At 40.8% G+C, this 27,964-nt stretch overlaps 2 protein-coding genes across 4 annotated transcripts in view; one reads left to right on the top strand and one right to left on the bottom strand.

Annotated features, from left to right (window-relative positions):
* Nucleotides 1–209: 209 nt before the first annotated feature.
* zgc:194621 (uncharacterized protein LOC795037 homolog) lies at nucleotides 210–10,641 on the bottom strand. The gene is made up of 5 exons (XM_050056472.1): nucleotides 10,112–10,641; nucleotides 4,221–4,279; nucleotides 4,043–4,126; nucleotides 3,849–3,925; nucleotides 210–2,191 (listed from the first exon to the last, which is right to left on the bottom strand). The coding sequence occupies exons 1-5, from the start codon at nucleotides 10,519–10,521 to the stop codon at nucleotides 2,147–2,149; spliced, it is 675 nt and encodes a 224-aa protein (XP_049912429.1). The 5' UTR covers nucleotides 10,522–10,641; the 3' UTR covers nucleotides 210–2,146.
* Nucleotides 10,642–13,678: 3,037 nt separating this feature from the next.
* The window catches only part of si:ch211-230g15.5 (polyhomeotic-like protein 3), a 49,412-nt gene continuing 35,126 nt past the window's right edge, over nucleotides 13,679–27,964 (top strand). Inside the window, exons 1-3 of one of the 3 annotated variants that reach the window (XM_050056463.1) lie at nucleotides 13,679–14,511; nucleotides 21,287–21,938; nucleotides 27,572–27,724. In XM_050056463.1, coding sequence (XP_049912420.1) covers nucleotides 21,306–21,938; nucleotides 27,572–27,724 — 786 coding nt within the window. In that variant the 5' untranslated portion in view covers nucleotides 13,679–14,511; nucleotides 21,287–21,305. The remainder of the gene's footprint in view (nucleotides 14,512–21,286; nucleotides 21,939–27,571; nucleotides 27,725–27,964) is intronic. The other 2 variants (XM_050056462.1, XM_050056461.1) reach the window with 2 other exon arrangements.

Raw genomic sequence — 27,964 nt, 5'->3', positions numbered from 1 at the left:
TCAATATGACTTTTCAGATTTGACCTTGGAGCAGCCAGAAATCCTCGCTCTGAAGATCTGTCCTCCCAAAGGTCAGAGGGCACAACAGCTCCTTCAAATATGCTCTATAAATATACTTGCCTTGCCTTGTGTGTCAGAGATACAATTTTAAAATCATGCTTAAAAGTAAAAGAAAGCTCGTGGAGACACAACATGAGTTATACAAACAGTGTTATTAATTTACTGCACATGTTCCTTTTATTGGCCGTGGTTTTGTTTCAGTACAGGTGAAAAAGTGCACAACAGATTCGGAGTCATTTACAGTGACTCACTTTACATCTCTGCCAATCATCTGCGTAATACACGCCCTATGTAAGAATGGCGTGATGTGTTTACAGACCACGCCTTGAATAAGGTACAAGAGTGAAAGCTGTCCAAGGATCAACATTTAAACTACTATGGGGAATTTTTCTGTGTAAATATATGATGTGCATATTTGTCAATGCCCTTTGATGTCTGCTTCACAGGTGTAGATTTCAATAAAATAAAAAAAAATAAAAAAATAATGCTACTTTTAACAATCTAAGTCAACACAGAAACTCAGGAACCTTTAGGAAAAATTAACAACACTTAAAGAGTGTGTTTGTGTGTGCCTGCTACGGCCATCTGTAATTAATGTCAATTTTGCAATGCTGGGTAGTAATAAAGTAGATTTACTCACCTACTGTTGTTGAGAACAGTTATGAGTTTGCTTTATTTGAGTGTTTTAATTTTATGCAACTTTATAGGCCCACTTTAAAGGGATTGTTTGTTTTTTTTGAGGTGGGGTTGTATGAGGTACTTATGAGGTCAGTGTGTTACCTACAATAGATGTCAGTCAGTACACCCCAGTTTGGAGAAGTAGGCAGGCATACAACACAAAAGCTAAACAATGTACTGCTGTGGATGGGGTCAGCAACAAAAGGTATTTTAGCCACCTAAAAAAATCGATATCACTTTAAGTGTACGCTATATTGAGAGTATTTTTACTGCTTTACCTTTCCAAAAGACAGCCCATTTCGACTGGGAAGCAGCTAACGACTTTAGTTCCCCATACATGCTCAAAGCCACCAGACTCCACTGAGAAAAACAATAATTTTAGCTCACTGAACACAGGGGCTGCTGGTCTACCACTGCTTCAATCAGTTAGTTAATTTGTGTTATTGTGTGACTTTGGTGAATCTGAACCAGCTCCTTGAAATGCCAAAGTCACACAGTAACATAAACATCCTAACTGATCGAGGCAGCAGCAGAGTCACTGAGTCTGACTTTAAAGAAAGCTTGTAGGAACTTAATTTTCTGTTGGAAATCACTGTCTGACAGCAAGGTAGAGCTGTGAAAATTCTCTCAATACAGTGTACACTTAAACTGACATGATATCAGACTTGAGAGGAATGCTTTATTTTTGTTCTGTGAATTATCTACTGTAACTAGGACAACACTTCTACATCACTTCTAGAGAAACTCACTGCTTCTGAGTTTCTAAAATGAGTTTTTTAAATGGGTGGAGTCCAATAACATCAACTGTATGTGGGTGGCGGCAGAAACAGAAATCTTAAAGACAAACATCTCAGAACATGGACAGCTCAAACTAAATCTATCTACATGGCTAGTTTCCATCAGGAGTAAAGTTTTTAATTAAGTGTTTACATCTTGAAATGAGCCACAAATCAATTCTTAAGTCAAATGAGGGCACCGCTTTCTAATAATAAGGCTTTGTAAGATTAAATGGCTTTGTTTTGTCCATTTGTAATGCTTCATTTGTAATGCTGCCAAACATTAAGGAAAAAAAAACTTTTGGGTTGCCAGTTTGTGTTTTTCCAGATTCTCCAAGTGGTAAGTGAGAAAACAAAAAAGTTAAAATTATTTTCGTAATTTGGGTGAACAACCCCTTTAAACTGTATGGTTTGTATATGAGACATATTTTCTATGCAAAATACACAATGTATAACATACTAAACAACTATTTACAAAACATGCAGAATAACTATAGCTAGAGCTATGTCATGCTTTCAATACAAATAATGTAATTTTACCTTTCATTTTGTATTTGAATATTTTTAAAACTGTGGTCAACAGCCACAGCGAGGAGCTGAGCTCCCAGCAGAGACAGGCGGAGAAGTGACGCTTAGCATTTCAGTACAGATGTTTGCTCCATTACTTGTTTCTTCATCTGAAACAACAACAAGGCAAATACATACTATGAATTATTTAAGCATAAAATGTGCACTGAATTACACTAATATTTCTACTGCTACCAGTGGTGCAAAAAAACTAAGTACTTACTTATTTACTTACTGTACTGTAGTTAAGCAATATTAATACCGGCCGCAACATTTAAGTTGCAATTATTGTAATCCAATAATACATTCTGAAACAGGCCATTTTGCATGGGAACTTTTACTTTTGGTACGTGAAGTATATTTATGATGCCAATACTTTTGTGCCTTTTTATTAAGTGCAATTATGAAGGCAGGGTGTGTACTTGTAACAGATTATTTTTATGTTGCAGTATTGCTACTTTTACTGAAAGGAATACTACACCTGCAAACTGACCATTTGTATAACAATTTCTTACCACGTGTTATGTTGAATTTATGAAAGAAACATGGTTTTTCTCTGCATGCCTTAACACTGAATATAGTACCAAAAAATGAGCTTCAGAGATGTTTACATTTTATTCTACGGCATAAAATACATCAGTAAATACCCTACGTGAATTCTGAAGATTTGATGTGTCTTTAAAAGGCGGTTGCTAACAAGTGGCTAAATGAGACTACAGAATGTAATCATGCCAAACATGGCTTCATTGCCTTGTTGTGGGGGCAAAGTTAAGTCATGTGCACAGTAGTGTATTTTGTTTATACAGCCTGGCCTTAGCTTTTTATCTCTGGCGATTGAATTTACGCTTCGGAATTCTTAAAAGCAGTGTTAATTTGTGAAGATTATCTTGGTAATCAAAACGTGGCATCATATGCGTTTGTTTGCCACAGACCATTTTTTCCACTATAATCCAAAATCCAGTGTAAAAATCCCATAGGCCTTTTAATGAGGGAACCAGGATGTTGCTAACTTCCTCGTCAGCATACGGAAAAACCCCATCCCTGGGACACTCTGTGGGTCGTGATAAATTGCTTGCACAGTCGACCTATATGGCCATTTCTTTCTGTGAGAGCAGGTGTACTACTCTTATAGGTGAGAGTGTTTTATATTGTAAGGTTTTAGTGAAAATGGATAAATGAAACTTGGATTATACTGAATAAGTTGTGTGAGAGTTTGTTTTGTTTAACATAGTTTTACAGTTGTTAAACAGTTGTAATCACTACTTCACTTAATGAAGAACATTTGCTTTTTTCCTCTGTTCACCGCTGAGGCAGGCTAGAAGAACAAAGCTTTCTTCACAAATGCAGTGAGTAACATGCAGTGGGTAACTGGTCATCTTGCTGGTGAACTTTTCCTTTTTAATGTGGTCTAAAAACTATGAAAAAGAAGGCAAGATTAACTATTTAATTATCCTATATTTTGATTTTTCCAAGATACATATTTAATTATTATACAACATGTGAATTGGTTCTGTGTATTTTTCAGCTCTCTGTAGTATTGTTTTAATCTCTATGCACTGCATGCAGATTAATTTGTTGTGTCCTGTGAACCCAGGTTGGATGGGTAGAGCCGTATGCATCACACAACTATCAAACTATCTCAAAATAATTGTCATTATAATAAATGTTAAATGTTTGGTGTGCACTTTTAAAATTACTATTATTTTTAATCTTAGCTGAATGCTTGAAATGTAAAACTGAATGTAAGTGAGTTTTAAGATGTCAGACCGGTTTCTGTTTCCTCTTGGCTTGCATCATTTCCTGCTGCTGCTTCAAGCGCACTTCCTCCAGACTCATACAGCCACCTAATAACACACACACACACACACACACACACACACACACACACAGACCTGTAGAGTCAGTAATGTACAACAAGAAACATATTAAAGATGATAAATCTTCTGTTGTATGTGTCTCACCAACACTGCTGGGGTTAATGGAGACATAAGCCATTGCTCTGCTCAGACGAAGCTCCTCTAATGCGGCGAGCTCCGCCTCCGCCTCTGCTCAACCAATCACATGTCACATAACAATTAATTTAACATGGAAAACAATGATATAAATCCTCTCTGATTCACACACCAGATGACGACTTACTTCTCTGGATCTCTCTTCTTTTCTTGGGGTTCGGGGGGATGATGGTGAAAGCTTTGTGACTAAAACAGAAACATACTTGTAAAATGATAATTTTATCTTCTCACAATGTAATGCTAGGTTCCTGTCAGAGCGTTGGCTAGCCTTCCTTTCCTGCATTAGCCAACAAACAGCAGATACATTCTAAGCATATTCCACTTGTTAGCTTTGCGTAAATTTAGGACCTGTTCTTTCCCTGATCTGTTGCCATCAGTTGCTGATGGGAAACGTATTATTGTAACAAAATACCATAACACTTCACTTGCAGGACATGCATGAAAAGGTTGGTTCACATCAATACGTTATTATGTCCTGGAAATGTAATTATGGAAATAAACAATATTTTGCTAAAAAGTGTCAGTGATGGAGCGGAAACAAATGGTTTTCGTGAAAACAGGCTGATTTGTGAGTCCTGATAAATCTGCCATCACCGATGTTAGCTATCAGAGTTACTTGCAGTTAATTAGCCTCACATCCCACGCAGCGACCAACAATGGTGCTCACAGGTGTATTCAGCTAGCGTTAATGTCTACTATGTTCTATTTTCTGATATCCCATGTGAAGTCTGAGTAAAATGTTAATCCATTATGTTGCAATGCAACAGCTTTCATTTTAATTTATTTACTTTATTAATCCCCCTGAGGGGAAATTCAATGTTTTCACTCTTTTGTCATTAACACACAGGTCCGAAAGACACACACATGCACAAACAGGACCTATACATGCACAAAGTGGAGAGATGTCAGAGTGAGGGGGCTGCCTTGGTCAGGCGCCCCAAGCGGTTGGGGGGTTCAGTGCCTTGCTCAAGGGCGACCCTCCGGTTCCCAACCCAAGTCCCTATGGACTGAACTACTGCCGCTATTTATTGTATATACTGTACAGAGCAGGGGTCATCAACCAGATTTGTCAATTTTACTTTTTTAAAGCAGACACTGTGGGGACCAGACTTTATTTTATTTACTTTATTTATTACTTTTTGGACGCAATGAGCAATGGTGTGTTTGGAGAATCATGGCTGCAGAGTTTCATAAAAGAATACCTGTCCTACTGTTTAACACGGGGAGGGTGGCTCATGCTTTGGGCTTGTGTTGCAGCCAGTGGCACGGGGAACATTTCACAGGTAGAGGGAAGAGTGGATTCAGTTAAATTCCAGCAAATTCTGTCAGCAAACATCACAGCATCTGTGAAAAAGCTGAAGATGAAGAAAAGATGGCTTCTTCAACAGAACAATGATCCTAAACACACCTAACAATGGACGACCTCCAGAGGCACAAGCTGAAGGTTTTGCCATGGCCCTCACAGTCCCCTGACCTAAACATCATTAAAAAAAAATCTGTGGATAGACCTCAAAAGAGCAGTGCACGCAAGACGGGCCATGAATCTCACAGAACTAGAAGCTTGTAGCAGAAAAGAATGGGTGAAAATCCCCCAAACAAGAACTGAAAAACTCTTAGCTCGTTACAAAATGCATTTACAAGCCGTGGTACCTGCCAACAGGGGCGCTACTAAGTACTGACCATGCAGGGTGGCCAAACTTTTGCTTCAGACCCTTTTCCTTTTTTGTAATTTTGAAACTGTAAAAGATTGAAATTAAAAATCAATCTTGCTTCCAATATTAAAGAAATGTTTAATCTTTAACTTCATGTCTTTTTGAAATCAGTTCATCTTCTACTTACTTAACTACTCACAGTATACGGAATTTTGGCCAGGGGTGCCCAAACCTTTGCATGCCAATGTGTAAAGATGTTATGATAATGTGATGTGGGAAAAAAAAGTTTAATAAGAGCATGTAGAAATAAAATAAAACAAAATGTTAATTAAGAGCTATGAGTTTGTCCCCATTCTCGCATGAAGATATGGCACATGCAGCATCCCAGTTATAAAGTTTATAGGATGGGAATTTGTCTCAGCTTCCCAAATTTAATACAAACTGGCCAACCAGCAAAATATGGTTTAATCAACCACCAAAACCCAATCCGACCTGTAAACCCTGAACTTTATGCATTACAGTAGCACGTTGTCAGGATTGAGAACAGAGACTTGGACTGAGCGCAGCAGAGTTAATGTGTGTGAGAGATACAGGGAGAAAGTGACAGGGAGAGGGGAGGAGACAGTGAAAGGAGAACAATTGCATGCAGTGTTTCTATAAGTCATTAATAACTTACTCAGGACGCTGCTGTCACTTTTTGACATGTGATATTTTTCAAGTAAGCTTGCCTGATCCTGCTGCATCACCAACACTAATAATTAGCTGGCAGATGGATTTATAATGTCTTAGTACCCACAGGTCAAACATGCATATTTGGGGTTAGTAAATCATTCCTAATAAAATTATTTCCATCTCAAATGTTTTGAGGGTCACTTCAATGTAGGAAAATAGTAGATATCCTAAATACTGTAATGCATTTTCTTCTTCCTACATTTTCTGAATTAATTCATTAATATAACAGAAAGAGAATATTTCCTTTGTGAAAAATGATCTTCATCTGGGGCGGCATTAGCTCAGTCCATAGGGGCTTGCCTCAGGAACCAGAGGGTTGCCAGTTCAAGTCCCTGTACAGACCAAGTATGGAGCGCGGACTGGTAGCTGGAGAGATGCCAGTTTGCCCCCCTGGGCACTGCCAAGGTGCCATTCAGCAAAGATCAGAACCCCAAACTGCTCGGGGCACCTGTCAATAGGCTGCCCCTTCGCTGTGACATCTCTCCATTTAATGCATGTAAAGGCACTGTTTGAGCGTGTGTGTGTATTTTGGGCCTGTGTGTATGGCAACAGAGTGGGAAAAAAATTATTTCCCCCTCTGGGATTAATGAAGTACATCTTCTTCCTCTTCTTTATTTTCTGATGTTTATTTATTTATTTATTTATTTATTTTTACTTGTGAAATACTGAATACTTTTAATGTTTGGGCAATAAAAAATCCTTACATATGATGTTTGTTGGAGACAATGATCGTCACAGTACCACAGTACACGTGGTTCCTGGTAGAAGTGAAATCTCAAACAGTCAAACAAACAGCAGCTCACCTGCAGGTCTGTCATGCCAGTGGGTGGTAAAGTGTGTGGGATTAATCCACTGCAACAGATGGCCACAGACAGCAACAGGAGGAGGAGGATACTGCAGGACAGTTTACCTGCCTTTTAAAGTAAACACTCCCTAAAGCTGGAGAGCAGCCGACCAGTCTGAAATCAGACTGAAAGGCCTGTTTTATTTTTGTCTCTTTTCACTCTGGACTAAAGAATAAGAAATGCCATGACATTAAACCTGAGACACTGAATATTATTAAAGCTTCGGGGCATGAAAGCATTTGTTTTACTCCTCAAAGCTCATTTCTGGCAGGAGTGTGCCCCAACACACATCTACTCCAAGATGGAAAACGTAAAGTTCCTACATTTCTAAAGATTATTAAGAACTTTGTTTTTTTCTGTATAGAGACAATGAAATGCCCAGTCATTCCTTTATCAGCGATCATTTTCCGCCTTTATCCAATAGTAAACTGTTCCGTGAAAAAATCTAAAATCTTGTCTTCAAGACTTGCAGGTTCATTTTCTCCAGGCTGCAGGGATTCACAAGGCAAATTAAAACAGTGTGATTATCTGATTAGTCATTTTGATCCATTCAAACTAAAAGTAATCACACAGATAAGGGTGTAAAAACCACAAGTAAAATATCTGTCAAAGACATAGATATACGACACTTAATTGTCATTGTAGATATACAACAAAATTATGTTTAGTGAATTTCAGGCTTAGAGCTGCAAATAAACCAAATAAAAACACTGAATTGAATTAAAGCTAAATTTGTTGAGTGTTGGAGATATTGGCCATAGAGATGTCTGTCTTCTCTCCAATATAATAAAACTAGATGGCACTCAGGTTGTGGTGCTAAAAGTGCAAAAAAATACATTTGAAAAACTCATCAACCTTATTCTGACAAAGACAATATTCCTACTAAGCTCTTAACATGAATAATGAAAAAGAATATTCCACTAATATTCCTTTTAACATGCAGCCGTGCACACTTGGATTTACATGCCCCAACATGTTGTTTATCATGTCAAAATGTGGTAAAAGTGGAACAGCTAACGACGCTTGTAATTTTGCTTCTTTCCATCAAAATAGGATTTTTTCAAAGTTTCCTACTGCTGGTGGACTTGTTGGACTGTGCTAACACAGAAAATATCAGTGCTGCAAAAATTGTGCATATTCAAAAACATATTGATATCTAAGTCTTTCATCATTTTTAAAAGTAGGTGTTTTTCCTTCTGACCAGTAATGTTTGCTTTTCTTTTGAGCATGCATCTCCTGCCCCACAGCCCTGCAAACTGCTGGCGACTTGGTTTGTACACAACGCACACAGCTGACCGCAAACAGCTAAGAGACCGTGTGTTGCGACCTGCGGTAAAAACCAAATACTGAGACGCATATTGTGAATGTGCTGTATACATGTCCCAATAATGCTATGGAAACTCGAATAATATCAGCATATCCCACATCTTCACTGGAAAATACTAAATTCAGAAAAAGCCCTAGTTCGGAATATCCAAAACGAATATGCTGTTTACATAACCTCCATTAAATTCAGAATATTGTCTTATTCAGAGTAATGGTGAAATATTAGTGTGCATGTAAACATAGACAGTGTCACTTTCCAGAAATCATGACCTGGTTACTGAAGATAATCCACAGACCTTGTTGTGAGCAGTTTCATGTAGGAACTATTTTCTCTCTACCAAACTGCACCCGCCAACTATATCACCACGCAGAAAGAAGCATGAATCTACTGCTAGCTCACCTGGCGCCACTCAGCTTGCAAACGTTACAGCTCAGCCAAGGAGGAGACCATGAACACCCTGGGCCCACCAAAGGGTCTTTTTCCCAGTTGAAAATGCCAGGCGCTCCACAGACAACACCCAGCTGTGTGTGTTACAGAATGCTTTGGAGCCACTGCAATTTTTCAGCTGAGATGCTTTGGTTACGTCTGGTTGCTTTGATGTGGAATATCTGTGGAGGTCAATATGTTGCCCAACTGGCAGTGCTTGGTGCAGAATTCCTGCCCAGCACCTCGTCCTGCTGCCGGCATTTGTAGACACGGTGCTCCCATTGCAAAATAATCATGCTGACCTCAGAAGGAAAAAGCGCTCTGGTGGGCACAGTCTCTAATGTTTACATCTTACACTGTCACCAGCAAAGCCTCTCATCAATGAGTAGATGAATGAAATTAGTTCCTACATGAAACTGCTCACAACAAGATCTGTAGATTATCTCGAGTAACCAGGTCGTGCTTTCTGGAAAGAGACATTGTTGTTGAGCTTTTCAAATGTATTTTTGGGGTGCTTGAGCACCACGAGCCGAGTGCCATCTAGCTCCATTATACTGGAGAGAAGACAGACATCTCTATTGCCGATATCTCCAACACTCTGCAACTCACAGCAAAGCAATCTAGACTGATAAATAACACTACAGGTAAGCGGAAAAATATGTATGTTTGATTTTGGGGTGAACTGTCCCTTTAATGAAAACATTCATGAGACCTCAAATGCTCCATGCAAACAGCCTAAACGTGGTAACGTGGAAAAATGGCAAACTATAGACACTCTCTGCAGTGATTAGTTGACCCACCTAACAACTATTATACACTTCACATATGTATTTTGTATGCTAAGAAAATACCATTATTCAGTGTTTTCACCATCTTCTTATTACCACTAAAGAAATGTTTAAGTAGCCGCTTTAAGAACATATGGGACAAAACCCCCTTATACTACATACAAATCAATGTTCCCACAGGTGGTGGAAGGACACCAACAACAGATTCTTGTTTTAAAGGACACCCAGACATATGTCTTCTGTCTCACCTCTGACTTGCGTGCCTCGTCTCAGCCCTGACCCCCCGCTGCTCCCTCTGACAGGCGGTCATCTCCCGGCATTTTGGGTTAACGGCAGCATGTATCACAGAGTTGGTCGCCCTCCGATAGTCCGGGTTTGTCCTGGGGCAGTTTGTAGACGGTTTGGGGGCGGTGGAGCTGGACCTGGTCCTCCTATCACAGCTCCTTTGGACTGCGGCGCCCTGCGGTCCGGTGCGACGCTCACACCTGTCCCGCTGCGGACACCTCGGGCAGCTCGACGCGCGACTTTTACGCACAGCCGGTACTTTGAGTTCACTTTGTCCTCCGTTAACCGCCCGTACCTTCACCGGTTTGGTTTTCTCGAGGGTCTTTCTCGCAGCTTCCACTGGTTCTGGCTTAATAACTTTTGTGGCTGGCATTTTTTATGTCAAAGTGTCGCCTCTGAGTTTATGGAAGAGAGACGTCATCTTCTGCATGCTTATCGATTAAATAAAAGAAAAATCCTAAAATCTAAACTTTCCTTCTCAGTGGTGTGGTTGCCATGGAGTCTGCACCCTAGCAACTGAAGTGTCAAGTCACACAGATCGGGGTGGAAGTTCTGGTACGGACTTTCAAAATAAAAGACAAATAATCGAACCAAAATGAGGAGGAAATGTTTAATGAAAATAAGTAGCCTAAAGAAAATAAAAATGCATGCTAAGGGTTAATGGTGATGGTTGCAAGTGGGGACATCTGGTGCACGTTATGTTTTAGCGTATCAGTGACATCAGTGTTAATTTTTTATGATCAAACTTTTAATTGCTTTTGCAGAATTTGTGCATTCATTACAAACTTACAATCAACACAGAAGTTAAAACAACTCAAAGAGACATGCACGTTCCTCTTGGCAGTGTGTAACACAGTCATATAACAATATTACCCCTTACGTTCATCCAGTGAGCATAAATCATTAGCCTATGCTATATGATGTACAGAGAACAAGGAAAGGATACACAAATGTCAGATATTTATGAAAACCTTTGAACTGTTATTAATTGTCCAGATAAGGTACTCAACGGACAGTATCCTAGCCAGCCCATCTCTATTCTTCCAGGCTGATGTTATCAGTGTTCGTTTCTTAATGTTATTATCAAATCAGATCGTCGGGGACTATTTAGCATAGCAGAAGTCCAACCAACCAGCCCTCACGATAAACTGGCTTTAGATGCATAAACAAAAAATAATCTGCAACAATTTTGACAAGCAAATGATTATTTTTAAAGCAAACATCAGATTTCAGTTTCTCAAATTTGAGTATTTTCTGGTGCTTCTGTTGCAGCCCTAAGAGCATTTTTTGTGCTTTTATCCAAGTAATAGTATCCATAAAGTATCCACCCTCTCACCCTCTTATCTGTAGCCTATCAGTAAGTCTGAGGGTTCTGCACAGTATCTTAGCTGTTCCTAGGACTGCACACTTCTGGACCGAGGCTTCAGATGTTGTTCCTGGAATATCTGCCAGAGCCAGTCTCCCAGTTTGGGGGTCACTGCCCCGAGTGCTCTGACTACCACTGTATATATTTCTCCCCAAAAAGACACTGAACCTTTAGACACTGATGCTGCTCAGAAACGACACTGGAGACAGTTTATGGTCGTGAAATGAACATTCAGTTCACAGGCAACAGCTCTGGTGGACATTCCTGCAGGCAGCCTGCCAATGGCACGTTCCCTCAGAACTTGTGACATCTATGTCACTGTATAGAGTGGCCTTCTGCTGTGACCATCCCAAGACACACCTGTGTAGTAATGACACAGTGTAATCAGTATCTTAATATGCCACCTGTCAGGTGGATAGATCATGTTGGAGAAGGAGAAGCTCACTAAGATGGATTTTAACAAATCTGCAAACCAAATTTAAAAAAAACAACAAAAAAACAAAAAAAAAAAACACTTTGATCTTAAACCTAACCCTGTAAAATGGGAGCAAAAATTGTTGCATTGAAATTTCTGTTCTGTGTGTGAGGACCAACAGAAAACCATCATGTCACTGTACACTGAAACGTGCAGAGACATCACTGTTTTGCTTTGTGGACTGGGTGCGACATGATTGACTGTTTTGTGCCCTTTTTCTGTGTGCATCGATGAAGTATTTACCCTAACGCACATTTGAAATTCTACAATTATTTTGAAGGCAGGGCCGCCTGGTTTCCGGTATGGTCCTGACTGTCTGAGCTATTCCACGCAGCTGCAGATTAAAGTCAGTGACGCAGCAGAGTATATGCTGTGAGTAGGTGTCCGAGGCGCTCAGAGCCAAGTCCAGTCTGCCAATGACAGAGGCTCATCCGATTACTGACACGCGACTCTACACAGCTCACGTGACCACATACCGTCAGATTATAGGCCAGGCTACAACATAGAATATAAATATACTGTATGTATTTGTCTTGTTTTAGTAGCTAATACACACACACCAAAATAAACTACTATAAGTTAGATGTTGTTTTGATAGTTAGAATGTAATACACCTTTTCTTTGATATTTTTCAAAGTTACAAAGTAGCTACTTAAAAGGATTAAAAACAAACATTACAAACAAAGAACAAAGGCACAGTTTTTAAAAAGGAAGAGAAGACGAAGCATAATTAAAGTTACCTAACGAAGAGATTTGGGGTTTTAAATGAAAGGTTTTGTGTGTCTGAGATGGTTGAAAGCTACATGCACAGCCTATGAAATGGGGGTTTGGGGGTCCTCTGCCAGAAAATGTAGCCTTTTCTGCATTAAATTACAGTGTAAATGTTTTCATTTTTTTGTCTTTATTTTTGTCAAGATAAAATTCCTCTGTTAATTCTATGATTGCATCGGGCAACACAAAAGCACATGTTCTAAATATTTCAGCTGGAAAATGTCACTCAAATTAACACGTACCGACCAGGAGAAAACTGGTCCAGTGTCACTTGGTGGTCCAGACCACAAATTAAAATGGGGATTTTGGGGTCCTCTGCCAGACCACAAAGAGACCACAAAGTCAGTTTGCTGTCTTTCTCTTTTCTTTTCTTTTTTGGGATCCTGATTTCCCTTTCTGGGGGAGGATATGACAGTCTGGTGCACCAACAGCACAAGCGGTCACGCACATGGCTCTAGCTGTGCGCTAGAGACAAATCCTGTGCAGGGGTGGACTAAACCATTTTGTGCCTTTAAGGGGTGAGAGGGGCCACAGAGAGCTTCCACTATTTTTTGACTAAGTTCAGTCTTTCAACCAATTTATTCAGCCAATTTTAATTTAGCTATGGCACTAATTAGCTGAGAAATAAAAAAAAAAATGCAAAGAAAGCTAAACTTTTCATTCCAGACTTTTTGAGGGCCCCCCTCCAGGTGGGGCCCTGGGTAATCAGTCACACTTCTCCCCCAGCTACAATAAGAGACAAGAAATTGTCAAAAGAAAAAAAAACCTTTTAGAGACACAGCACAACTCCAAAGAGACACGGAACAAAACAAAAAAGAGGCAAAACGACCACAAAGTCTGTGTCTTGCTCATATGTAGCATAAGTAGTGGGGCATTCTGCATGCCTGTGCGCGGGGGCCCATCGTCTCATAATCCCCCCATGAATAATGTGATGTAACACTGCATAAAGAGTACTAATCTTTGATGCTTGAAATATATTAGCTGATAATAACTTGGTATTTTTACTGATGCAAACTGTTGAATGCAGGATAATGGCATATTTTATGTTGTGGTATTGCTACGTCTGCCTCTGATCATTTGAATACTTCCTCCATAGTGTGACACTGTACAGTTGGCATGATGCAACCTGCTTGTACAGTATGAGAGTCTTTGCGGTCCTCCTGAGCTCTGAGTGGTGCTGTCTCGCCGCCGTCGCCTTGTGAAAACTGCCTTCCATTGCATTTCTCCACCAGCGGACTAACCAGGCCCCTCGCAGCCGCTACACGGTGGCCCCGAGCCGGGCTGATTCCCCCTTCAGACCCGGTAGGTGTGACGGTGGTGGTACACCAGAGAACGACGGGCACCATAATCCCCCCTGGCTGCTGGATTCACGGACTGCTCCGCGGGAAAAGCCCGAGATGTGATGAAATCCTAATCAAAGTGCGACACACACACAAGCCCATGCACATCATAAACGGGCCTGCCTTGCAGCGCAACTTTGCGTTTTTGCCTCTCTGCAGGGGCTAAAGGCAAAGAATCAGAGGTGAGGCTGCTGAAATTATTGTCTCGGGGACGGTTACGCGCACTTCGCAGCAGCCCCTGCGCTGTCAGACGAGGAAGTGAAGCTTCATACACGCCCATTTCAGCCTGTCGACCCTGCTAAAAAGCCCAGACCCGCTCATCAGATAACACCAACAGACTTTATAGACATGCGGTCACTTTTGGATGGACGACACCGGGAATAATCTGCAGAACGACGCCAATTTCAGTGGGTAAGTGGCCAATGCGCTTTACGCATAACGTGGACATGACAATTTCCTAAATGTTATTATCGTGAGACTTCTCCACTGTGAAGGCCTGTCTCCATCTTTTTTTTTTTTTGATAGTCACATGCATGATCTCTGGCCTAACTGTCACCAGTGTGCAGTGTGACTCATTTAGTGTCACCGCCGTCGACTGCGGGAGTAAAAAAAAAAAAAAGTGACGCTGTCAACAGTTAACAGGCTGCAGGCCAGATGTCAGCATCTGCCCGCGGTGCGTGGAGTGGCACCTGCTTGCGTGAGGATGTTAGCTGAGTTAAAGCTGCAGACTGAGACCCAGTTTAAACCAGAGACCTCCTTTAATGAGATTTTGAACCTATTTCTATATGCAAACAGCCAGACTGTGGAGATAATTCAGTAGGCACAACTGTAGTGATGTTAGGGGCCTCCTGGAGCCACTCTGGGACCCCCAGGCTCCAAAACTCTCTTTCTGCTGGTTTTGACTTGACAAAATCCATGTACATAGTTTCAGAGCTGAGACAGTGGGTTGACTAATTGACTAGGTGATGGACAAACATAATTTGCCCACAATTTTGCTAAAAATATTTTAAGCACAAATGCCACAGGTTCCACCTTTTCATATGTGAGGATTTTCTAGTTGTCTTCATCTTTTGTCAGAGAAAACTAAATATCCTTTGGTTTTGGATTGTTGGTCAGACAAAACTAATCATCTGCAGATGTCACAGTGAATTTTGGGAACTTGTGATTGCTGTACTTTTATAGATTCAACAAGACCACAGCTGATTAATTACAAAAATAAGCAGTGGGGTTAATCAATGATAATAATAATCATTATTTAATCACTACAATTTTTGCACTTGTGTCACCAGTGAGACAGAGTGGGGGGAAAAATGAATTTTGATGTTTTGTGTATATAATAGTGTTGTCACGAAACTGGAATTTGTCATTTCAATACAGTACCTTGAAAAATATCAGTATTCAATACCATTTTTGATACCACAGTGAAAATTGACATAGAGGGTGTACAAGTTAAAAAAACAAAACAAAACAAAAGATAAATAACAGAAGACTATAACATGACAGTTACATATTTTATTTTCTTGGTTAATAGCAGAAAACCGCCAAATGACTGTATCAACAATAAGAGAGAGTGACAAAGTACAGCTGGTACTGGCATGGGTGTATTACTGATTGGGCCTACCGGGCCCCAAGGGCTCAGGGGACCCCTAAGCCAGAGTGTCTGTGTGAAGTTGCTGTTATTAACTTTACATTACTTGTCAAAGTAGTCATCATGCCAGTAACAGAGCCCCAAAAGTCCTAAAAAAAATTTAAAAAAAATTAAGGAATAACCCAAACATTCACTTTGAAGATGTCACAACTAAGACACCATCATGATACGTTAATAAAGAGTGTTTCCATCTCCTCAGTTTATCTGCAGGACTTTAGATGCACTGAGTGCTTTGTGCAATATGTCCCCTTCAGTTCTTTGGGGAGAAACAACTGCATGTTTTATCTGCTACTGGAGGGAGGCCCTTTTGTGCATCCGGGCCCAGGGGCCCATTATGTCATAATCCACCTGTGTTTACCAGTGTATTGATACTTTTGAAGATGAGCATTTAAACACTTTCAAATATTCAAAATTGATATGTATCCATAAATTGATATTTTTAACAACACTAATATTGATTCAATATCGTCTTGAGACACAGAAGCTAAGTATCTTTTTTAATTATATAAATGATCAGTATTGGAAATACAAATTAAACTGTTGGTAGCCTACTAGAAAATTAGAGTTTAGCTTTTTCAAGGTGGTGCAGTGGTAAGCTGTCGCCTCACAGCAAGTAGGTTCCAGATTCAAACCCACCAGCTGGCTGGGGCCCTGTTTTTTGGAGTTTGCATGTTCTTTGCATGTTCTCCCCATGTCAGCATGGTTTTACCAGGGTTCTCCACAGTCCAAAGACATGAAGATGAGGTTAATTGGTGACTTGAACTTGCTTGTGAGATGCTTGAGTGTGAGCGTGAATGGTTGTCATTCTGTATGTGTCAGCCCTGTGATAGTCTGGGGACCTGCAGGGTGTACCCGAGAGAACTGTGACATCACTATAAACTACCACACTGCACCTCCATGTAAGGGTATTATATATTATAGTGATGCTAGAGGAAAATGTTTTTTAAAGGAACCTCTGGGAGACCCACTGGGATCCCTGTGCTTCTCCTTGCAACATGTGGAGCACCACTTTAAGCCTCTTAATTTTTTCAATTTTGACACATGAACTCTTGCCTTGGCTCTGATCCAACACACACAGCTGATTCTGACAGTAACAACGTCATGAATCAATGAAGGATACAATCAGCGGCGAGGTCTAACATTTTAAACTTCAGCATCATTGACAGCTGTAATAAATGTGACAGACTGTCACATGATCGTGTCCTTAAAAGAAAGGTGGAGGGATTATTTCAACACATTCATACCAAAAACCTATTATTGGTTTCATGTTGTGTGTGTGTGTGTGTGTGTGTGTGTGGATTTTGTCATTGGCTGTGGGCCACTATTCAGGTGAAATATTAGTGTAATGTCATCTGAGGTTGTCTGGTTTTGTCTCCTCTGTTGTGTTGTTGTAGGATAGTATTTCGTATAAAGTAAAGTCTTATGAGCTGTAGCCAGGATTCTAGAAAGCCACCAACCAGATAAAGTCTTAAATTGTTTAAAGTATTTGGCTTTTTGATGGTCAGTGGTTTTCAGCATGTTTTATTTAAATGTAGCAGTCAACTCTGAACAGCTAAACTGTCTCTTTGTCTCCATTTTCGTGATAATTAGTGTGTTTTAGTTATCAAGGTGATGTGAGGTTGTGTTTTAATGTTGTTAAGGTGCAGTGAGGCTCACGTTGGTCTGCACCTTACTGTGGGTGCATTCAAGTTAGAGTCTGTTAAATGACCCAGCAAGGAGCTAATGGAGGCCGGGATTTACCTGAAACACATCTGTTTATATCACATAATGTTTGACCATATGTAAAGGCCAAAGTGTCACGGTCACACTCACAGGAGAGATTTAAATATGCATAATGGTGCTCACTTTCTAACTGTCTCTTCCCAATGGAGGGAGTTGAGTGAAGAATGAAAAAAGAAAAACACAAATAAAATACTGAATTTCTTTTTTGGAAAAAAAACCCCAACTGAATCCTGAAAGAGAAATACTGGATCTAAAAATACTGAAATCAGCATAAATAATGAGAGAAGAGAGGGGATGCTGGCTACTTGCTAGAACCCCTACATTTCTAGGAAAATGACCAACCTGCCATCAACCAATCATACATTGATTGGAGTGGGGCCAAGTATGCCTCCGCCACAGCAATAATTTTAGGGTTGTCTGTTCCATCCGTCCCATTCTTGTAAACCCGATATCTCAGGAAGGCCTTGAGGGAATTTTCTTCAGATTTGATACAAACATCCACTCGGACTCAAGGTTAAAGGTCAAGGTCACTGTGACCTCACAAAACATATTTTGGCTATAACTCACACAAAAGTCTAATAGGATAAATGATGAAGTGATGACATTTTATATCCAAATTGTCAAAGGTAAACTTTACTTTGACATCATGATGTTTTGCAAAAACACTTTTCTGGCTGTCACTCAACATCATATCTCAGGAACAGAAGGGGACACATTTGGTCAGATACTGAACTCGTGACACTAAACTTGAAACTGTGCAGATTGTATAGATTTTCTGTGCTGCCGGGGGAAGATGTGTGTGAAAGATCAATTTTTATTACATGTAGCTTCTTTGCAGCAACATCCATATTTGAACTATCATCTACTGTCATGACTACATATGAGTCTGAAAAGACATGGATCTAAACTTAAAGGAATTGGCCACTTTAGAATGAAAATATAGACAGTACTTACTGACCCTCATGCCGACAAGAAGTCCAGTGTAGTTTTTTAATCCACAAAACTCGTTCTGGGTATCGGTGGATAACAGCTAGCCGGAATAATAGCTACACTTGAAGTGCATGGATGGAACCCACATTTTGGAAGACTCAGCTAATACATTTCAAAAACGTCAGAACAGCTCGTCCGTCGTAATCCAAGTGTCCTGAAGCCGCGGCATGCAAAATTGACTTGAAAAGACGTAATTTACTCCACTTTTATAGCATAATTTCTCATTGTGGTCAGTTAGCCTGCCCTGCAGGCATGCTGTGTTTACATGGCAACTCGCGCACACTTGTTATGACTGTTTCTTTATTAAGAAACAGTCATAACAAGGGCACAACAAGACAATGATGGCTTTTCTTTTCTTGGTTAGTAGCAGAGAGCAGAAGATTGACTGTAGTAAACATTAGCAATAAGAGAGAGAGAGAAAGCTCAGCTGGTACTGGTGTATCTATACTGTGGAAAATGAGTATCAAAGCCATTGCAAATATTGCGAATCTATATGTATCAATAAATTGATGCTTTTAACAACACAGCAAACCGTGCAGCATACAACACCCTCTTCACCTAGACCTTCTTAACATACAATGGCATGCAAATGTTTGGGCACCCTAGGTCAAAATTCTGTTTACTGTGAATAGTTAAGTAAGTAGAAAACAACATGAGACAGGAAACAGGAAAGGTTTTCTTCTGATGAACCTTCCATGAAGGTCGTATTTGTACAGGTGTTACTGTGTAAGTAGAACTTAATGCAGAAACAAGTTGTGAACACAACATTAACATATCATCAACTTTTAAGTTGATGTGTTGAACTTGTTAACAGTTACTTATTTCCACATCCAGCAGTTACAGATCAACATGATGATTCATTGATTCAGAGGTGTTTGTGTTTGTGTCCACCTGATGAATCCAGTCCATATTTCTCCCTCTTTTTGTTCTGGTTTTGGTATCCACCAACTCCTGAGGGAAATACCTGTCTTTTTAGCTGCTAAATGCTCCACTATGTTCACCAGCTTGTCTCTAACTGTGTCTCTCTTCTGTTTGCTGCTGAGCAGGTAGAGTATTGTGACTTTCTCAACCCAATCGGCAGAAAAAATGTTGGCATTGTATGTTTTTGCAAACCACGGATACATTACATTTGCACATTATTGTAACTGATATGCTGAAACTTTATGTTTCAGCAACACTGTGGTTAGTGTGTGGTTAGGTTTAGGCACAAAAGCAACTTGGTTTTAGTTAGGAAAAGATCATGTTTTGGCTTAAAATATCTAGGGATGCACCGAAATGAAAATTTGTGGCCGAAGCCAAATATTATTAAACGCTTGGCCGAATACCGAGTACCGAATACCGAATATTGTTGTTTAGTTTTTCATTAGTTTTTGCAGATGAACCCTCCAGATTAGTGTTGTCACGGTACCAAAATTGGGACCCACAGTGCGATACCAATGAAAATATCATGGTTCTGAGTAGTATCAGGATACCACAGTGAAAATGAGGCAGATGTGCCTTTTGTCATTTATAAAAAGATAAATCACTTTTCTATAATACATCAATGATANATGATTTAAGCCTATTTTGCTCGCTCAAAACTATTTTTAGTCGCAAATGCGAGTGCTTGACGGACGGATCGCCACACTGTCGACATTTTACTCCGCGCGTCACGGCACGCTGTTTGATTGCGTTATCAAAACACGCCGCTATTATTCGGCCTTGCTTTTAACTTATTCCACCGAATACCGAATGTGTATTCGGCCGAATATATTCGGTAACCGAATATATTCGGTTACCGAATATTCGGTGCATCCCTAAAAATATCCAATTTTGGGGGCACAATCCCCGGATGAAAAGAAAATAACTGCATTTCATGCCACCGTCCCAGTAGGAAATGCAACAATGTCTTGGTAATAAACAACCGCTTTTTGTGCTACTATCCGAGCAGGTAATGCAGCAACATCTTAGTAAAAAAAAATTAAGATCTTTTCGTGCATGTGTCCTTGCAGGTAATGCAGCAACATCTTAGTAAAAAAAAATTAAGATCTTTTCGTGCATGTGTCCTTGCAGGTAATGCAGCAATGTCTTGATCAAAAAATAACCTCTTGTTCCTATCGCAGCAGGAAATGTAATAATGTCTTGATTAAAAAACAACTGCAACTTTGTGCTACCATCTCAGCAGGAAGCGCAGCAATGTCTTTGTAAACAATTTTCTTGCTAATTTTGTGTCAGGAAATGCAACAATGTCTCAGTAACAAACATGTACTTTATGTGCCACTATCCTGGCAGGAAATGTAGTGATGTCTTGGGAAAAAACAACTGCTTTTCACATTAATATCCCAGCAGGAAACGCAAGAATGTCTCGATAAAAAAAACAACTGCATTTCATTCTACTATCTTGGAAGGAAACACAATGATTTCTCGGTAAAAAACAATCACGTTATGTGCCTGTATCCCGGCAGGAAATGCAGACGTGTCTTGGTAAACAAACAGTCGCTTTATGTGCCACTGTCCCTGCTGGAAAAACACTGACGGGTCACTGCAAAGCACCTCGTTTGCTTAAAAAGCCACTGGAAACACAGCTTGAAAGGCATCTCACCGTGGTGTCACACCGTGTACCATTCTTTGCTGTGACCTGGACAGATAAACAATGAGCTTAATCTCACTATAAAGCTCCATAAAGCTGAGAGGAGCTGCAGACACATCACTACCAGAGACACACACAACACATTTTGAACCATTATTATAATAATGGTGTTTATTATTGCCACTTTGATGTGAATGAAGAGGGCTTTATGAAAATGCAGTGACTTGATGGGTTAATTATCTGTCTGTATGTTACAGTGTGCTGAGGTGTTGAAGGATGGACAGGGAGCTGGTTCGTCAGAGCCAATCAGAACACGGCGAGGCCACCAATGGAACCAGCCCTCAGACTTCCCCCACCACACCCGACCCCTCCACCCCTACAACCCCCACCCCTCCCCGGCTCACCCCCAACCCCATGCTCCTGGACTCCCCTGCCCCCACGCTGACGCCCACCACCTCCTCCCCTCCTCCCCCTCTCACCCCTGCTCCCTCCGTATCCGCAGCCCATGTCCCGAAGGTGGCAGCAGCTACAGCCGGTGCTCCATCTCCCCACATCCTCGTCCCTGCTCCCCCTAAACTCACCTCCACTGCAACCCCTGCCCTCCGAACATACTCTCGTCCAATTCTTCCCTCCCCAACAGGCGTGTCCAAAACATCTCCTACCACACAAACCACCTCCTCTCTTCTCCCTCCTTCCTCCTCCTCCTCCTCCTCTTCCTCTTCCTCTCCTTCTGTAGCCAGCACCACCGCGCCCCTCCTCTCTTCTTCTACTTCTACAACGCACAGCAGCACCACCATGTCAACCAAGGCCTCTACTAGCCTGACCAATGGGAACACAAGGCCTGTATCCACGCCGACCTCCACACCAATCACGCCCTTTCACACACCAGCCAGTCCACCTGGCAGACAGGTAACAGACACACACACAAACTGAGTATAACTCACAGTGATCTCCATACGACAACACCACGCATCACTTTTGAAACACACTTATTTGATTTCTTTCTGCACACTAAATATGAAGCTACAACCAGCAGCTTATCTTAACTTAGTATGAAGAGTGGAAACAAGGAAACAGCTAGCCTGGAAGTGCTGAAATTAACAAAATCCACCAATCAGCATATATAAACTCACTAAATTAAGAACCTTGTCACTTTGAACTCTTTGCACTCCAAATTCAGATTATTTAAACCTGAATCCTGTTCACGACTGACCTTGTTAAGTGTGTACAAACAGATTACAGCTGATCAAGAAGCTTAAATACATAAAAAGCTTATCAGAGTTTCCAGAGTTACAACATTTGATAATCTCATTCAAAAACAAGTGTGTGTTAGCTCAGATAAATGAACTAAATATTATGATGAAGTCTACATCAGTGCTTGTCTGCGTCTGACTGCTGGGGGTTACAGTTTCCTCTTTGTTAACTTTCATCTAGGACCGTTTCACGTCCTCAGCCTCAGGTTACACGTGTCTGGCTTTGTTTGCTTTGTGAATAAAGAGTGAGCAAGCCCCTGCCACATACGTACACATACAGTACATGTGTACAGGCGTTGTTTCATGTGTTTTATCTCTACCTTAAGAGATAATAAGAGTTGTCTAGTCTTGAGTTTGATCATTTTACTGTCAGAAAATTTATTTAAGTGCTGTTTGAGACCGAAACTAGTGCTTTTCATTGCTTTAAACGTTTTTTTTTTTCTTTTTCTTTTTAACGTTACTTAAGAAATATGCAACTGAAAATTAAGGCTGAACAATTACTTGGAATTACATCAAAATCATAATATGGACTAGTGTAATATCCAATTTGCAGGAGGCGCAGTATTTGTTAAAATCAAGATAACTGTTAAAATACCTTTCTAAATTAATGTGGTGCTGCAGTGATGTCCTGGCCTATATATCGTGTTCTACAGATTTAAGAAATGATCTTTATTTGGTACAGATCCTCACAAAACATCACATGATCTTTTTTTTTTTTTTTTTTTGTTTAATTAATAAAAATGAGAGTAATTATGCAAAAAATTGATCATCCCCTCCAATATTGTAATTCATATTGCAGTGGTTATATCAGGCCAAAAAATGAGCGTGATTCGATATTTTTTCCAAATCGTTCAGCCAGATTGAAAGTCTATGTTTTGGCATCACAGTAAGTATTTGATGATCCAGATAAAGATGTTTTTTGCAGAGTATTTCAAACCCAAATTTACAACGTGGGTGAGTATTTGATAAGCAAAAGATTATCAGTGGAGTATTTCTTTGAATTCAAATCAGCCGATTTAAACTGACCCTCTGAGAATTCGCACATAACGAGGTGCAGACCAGTATCAACATCAGTGCTACACCATCTAACTTAAAACACAACTTTTCTTCAGTATGTCATGCTTATTCACCTTTTCAGTTTTCTTGCCCTCAACAACAGGAAGTTAAATTAGAGGAAGTCACCTATAGAGTGACTTCAAAATTTTTAAGTATTAAAGGGATAGTTCAGATCTTTTGAAGTGGGGTTGTATGAGGTACTTATCCATAGTCAGTGTATAGCCTAGATGGTGGTTGGGATGCACCTAGTGGATAATCAGGTAGGTATGCCATAGAATATTTTCATTGCTTTACCTTGCTGTCAGGCAGCCCTCTCCAAAGATACACTGAAGCAGTTATATTTCTCTTTTCAAAGCCAGACTGCATTAAGAAAAACAGCAATTTTACCTCCATGAACACAGGAGCTGCTGGTCTACTATTGCCTCGAGCGGTTAGTTAGTTTGTTTTATTGTATGACTATAATTTTTATGCCTCCGCGATAGCCGTAGCCAGATGCAGTATGTTTTCAGGTTGTCTGTCCGTCTGTCCGATTCTGAACACAATATCTCAAGAATGCCTTGAGGAAAATTTTTCAAGTTTTGGTACAGATGTCCACTTGGAATAAGGAATAAAATGATTAGAATTTGGTGGTTGAAGGTCAAAGGTCAAGGTGATTTTGCATGCGTCTTATTCCTGTGAACACAATATTCCAAGAACACCCCCAGGGAATTTCTTAAAATCTGACGCAAACGTTCACTTGGACTGAAGAATAAGCTGATTAGAATTTGGTGGTCGAAGGTCAAAGTCATTATGACCTCACAAAGCATGTTTTTGGCCATAACTCCAGAATTCTTAGATTATGACAAAATTTCACACAAATGTCTAATAGGATAAAATGATGAAGTGATAACATTTTATATCCTGAAGGTCAAAGGTCACCTTCACTGTGACATCATAACATTGTGCATAAAACACTTTTCTGGCCATTACTCAACATCACATTTCAGGAGCAGAAGGGGAGACATTTAGTCAGATACTGAATTGGTGACTCTAATCTTGAAACTGTGCTGATTGTATAAATCGTCTGTGCTGCCGGGGGGAAGATGAGTGTGAAGCATCCGTGTTTTCACAGACATGGATGTAAACTGTAACAGAAACTTAAAGGAGCAATAAGCGAAATCGCTGCTAATCACCGCTAGGTTCGCTGTTGTGCACTGCCTGTAGAGCAAAACAAAGTGTGTCATGAGCCACTCCTCCCTCTACCTCTGCTCTCCAACACTCTAACCCTAACCCTAGCTGGGAAGCTAGCAGAGGCTAACTGGCTGTGTTAGCAGCTGAGTGAAGTGGAGCATGAGGAGGAAGCACCGGTTAGCCCCCGCTTTCACTGCAGGCAGATTCACTCGCCACAGGGGCGAGGAAATAAAACCTAAACAGCCAACTTAGTTTAGCAGTTAGCAATGTCTTTCACTCACTCTCGGTCTCTGCTGTGTTTAGCTATTTCCCTGCTTTCCTGTTAGCGTTAGCACTACTCGGCTACCACGCTAACGCTCCAACTCCAACTGAGCCGGGAGCCGGGCTCACGGTCTCACGGAGAAGAGTTGGAACGTTAGCATGGCAGCCCATTAGTGCTAACGTCCCCACGCTTCTCCGCCAGGCTCAGTGAGTCGGAGCCGAGAAGCGTGGGGACGTTAGCGTTAGCACCAGTCGGCTGCCATGCTAACGTTCCGGGAGCCTGCTTCTCGGCTCCGGCGAGCTCTAGCGTGGAGCCTGGCGGGCTCACGGAGAAGAGAGGAATGTTAGCGTTAGCTCCCAGAGTTAGCACTAGAGCTACTACGGCTACTGGAGTAGCTTGCAGCTATGGAGCGCTTCTACCAGCTCTTCTAGTCACTGAGCCTCGCCTCCATTTCAGCAAATATATTACATTTATTACAGGTACCATCATCATTGAAGTAGGCAGGGGAATAGCTAAACACAGCCGCCAGGCTGCCCGCCGGGCTACATTTTACAATGCTAATTGCAAATGTTAGCTGGGCTGCCGGGCTACTCACCTAACACAACCGTAACGCCTGACCCATTGCTGGGACCGAGCCGCTAATAACTCAAGCTCCGGACATTAACCCATGCTACGATTGTAACATTAAATTTAATTGAATCGACATAGCGACATGTGCCTAACGTTACTGTAATACTAATTAAAACAGACATTTGACTTTATGTTGTACCTGTCCAGGAGAAGAAGAGCTAGCTCCGAGTCAGATTGTAGCCCCTTTAGCTCTCGCAGTGCTCTCCACCTTGGAAATGCAAGGCCAATGTTAATCCGAGTTCTGTCCCTTTCTTTATCCGACAACTTCTTCACCAACAACTGTTGTTTCTTTAGAGGTAATGTCAGATCCTGGTCGTCTTCAGGTGGATGTTCTGCTCTCGGGGGAACATGAACGCGCAGCCGGACCGGCTTGTAAACAATGGGCTGGAGATCAACACAGAGAGAGGGTGTGTGAGGTCATGCTATACTCCAGATGAAATTACACCTCTAGTTCTTCACATAGCAATTTTTTAATTCCTTCAATCTAGAAATGATGAATTTCGCTTATTGCTCCTTTAAGTGCTACCCGGAGGCATACAACCGGGGGTGTAAAAGTTTTTATTGTATACGTAGGCCCAATCCCATTTCTTAGGAGTGCCCCTTTGCCCCTCAGAACAGAGTTACAACGGGCAGTGGTTGTAATCGTCACCTATGATATAGGACAACCTTAAAGACTCTGATACGTCATCAGTAGTCATTGATGGCATTCATGTAAACAGACACGCCTATGGCAATAATGTTTTTTTTATCATATAGATGTTTGCCATTTATCTGATGGTGATAGTTAAGCATGGATGCTTGTGATTCGTTCACAACTTAAGTTTTACGCTGGGAGCACTGCTTCATTACCAGGCCGCTGGCGGTGCTTGATCTGTAGGCTAACATTAGCAACTTGTCTTCCCACCCTGTCAGTGTACACTGATATTAGAGGGGCTGTAACAAGGGCAGGCACTTTGCTGCTGAACTTCAGCTAAATTTTGGGCATCATATTCCATCAAAGTGGGTAATGCCACATGGAAATATGTCAAAATGTGGGACTGTCATGAAATCAGCAATAACAATGCAACATCAGCAAGCTAGCTAGTTAGCTACCAAGGCATCAACATACTACTAGTGATTTTTTTGTTATGCTTGTCATAAAGAGAAAGACCATATTACATTAAAGCCTTTTTTCCTATTTTTGGTTAGCCTGGTCTCCTTTCGTAATAATGCATGTCAAACTCCAGCACTGTAATGCCCATCCTTTTTTTTGGGACACCTGGATTATCAGAATATGTATGCTGCAGTTATGTCACATTAATGTATTTAGCTTTATGATCATAAATACAAATAAAAAACAAAAATTGAACTTAGATATTGATTCAAATCACACATTGAACATTGGTTTACAAGACTTTGGGATTTAGAAATTTGCTCTTCTTGGGCTTTGAAGCAGCCATCTTGCCCAAATTTTCTAATAACACTTGGTTTGAAGCGTGTCTCTGAATCACCTCAGTTTGGAAGGCCACGTAGCTCTACACTTTGCCCTTCCCCTTTATCCCAACAAGAGGCAGGACACCCTACCCCTTAATGTGAACGCGCAAAACAGAGGGATAAGGGCTAAATGGTAGGGGCAAGGGGTGTATTTGAATTAGTATTTATGGTGATTTAATACATGACCAATTAGCAAATTGTGTATAAAGGAAGCAGGTAGGGAAGTAAGCTGAGCTGTGTTTTAATTTGATAACGTTCCAAGAGGAACAAATTAAAGCTTCTGAATCCAGTCTGTATGCTGCTAGATTTGTATCCTGCTTGTAAGGAAATGTGCTATGTAAATATAAAGCCTTGATTTGCATAGATGGTATCTTAGGTATGTCTAAGGTCAGGGCAGCATGAAGTTTGCTGTTATATTAATAAACCTGCTCCAGTGAAGGTAAGTGAGCAGTGCCAAAACCAAATTTTGATGATTCAGAAAATGACAACAATATACTTTATCGGTGTGCAGTCGTCTGATTGTTTATCACTATTGTTTTTTTACTAGTCTTGAGTTTCTTCAAAACAACATTCCATTGTTTACTCTCATTGTTTAAACCACTGTCTTGCTTTTCTAGGAAATGTATTAAGACATTCTTGCTCTAAAGCTCTTCCTGATTTGCTTCCCTTACCTCCTCTCCTCTCCTCCCTTGTTCCAGGTATCACAGGCTCATCCTGTGGGCACACCTGGTCTTGTGCGAGCCAATCAGAGCCCCTCACCTGTCAGGCAGAGGGTATCCCAGCAGACATTGCTCCTGGGGAAAGGTCTCAAAGGGTCTGGCCAAGATCAGGTGCTGCTCAGAGCTCAGATGGTAAACATAGACAGACACACAGACACAAACACACACACACACACACACACACACACGAAGACAAACCCATATTTACATAGATTTCTTTGTTGAATCCAGTTGCTGCTGCCAACGTACAGCACAGCAGAAAAGATTACCAGTATTAAAATGAGATTGTAGCGGAAAGTGCAAATGACAGAGTGATGATACATTCAGGTAAAGTAGGAAATACAGACACTGTAAGCTCTCTGCTCTAATATA

This window comes from Epinephelus moara, chromosome 11 (genome assembly GCF_006386435.1).
Source record: "Epinephelus moara isolate mb chromosome 11, YSFRI_EMoa_1.0, whole genome shotgun sequence".
NCBI classification, from domain to species: Eukaryota; Metazoa; Chordata; class Actinopteri; order Perciformes; family Serranidae; genus Epinephelus; species Epinephelus moara.
Note: the sequence above shows the minus strand (reverse complement) of the source record. Positions and strands in the feature narration are given on the sequence as shown.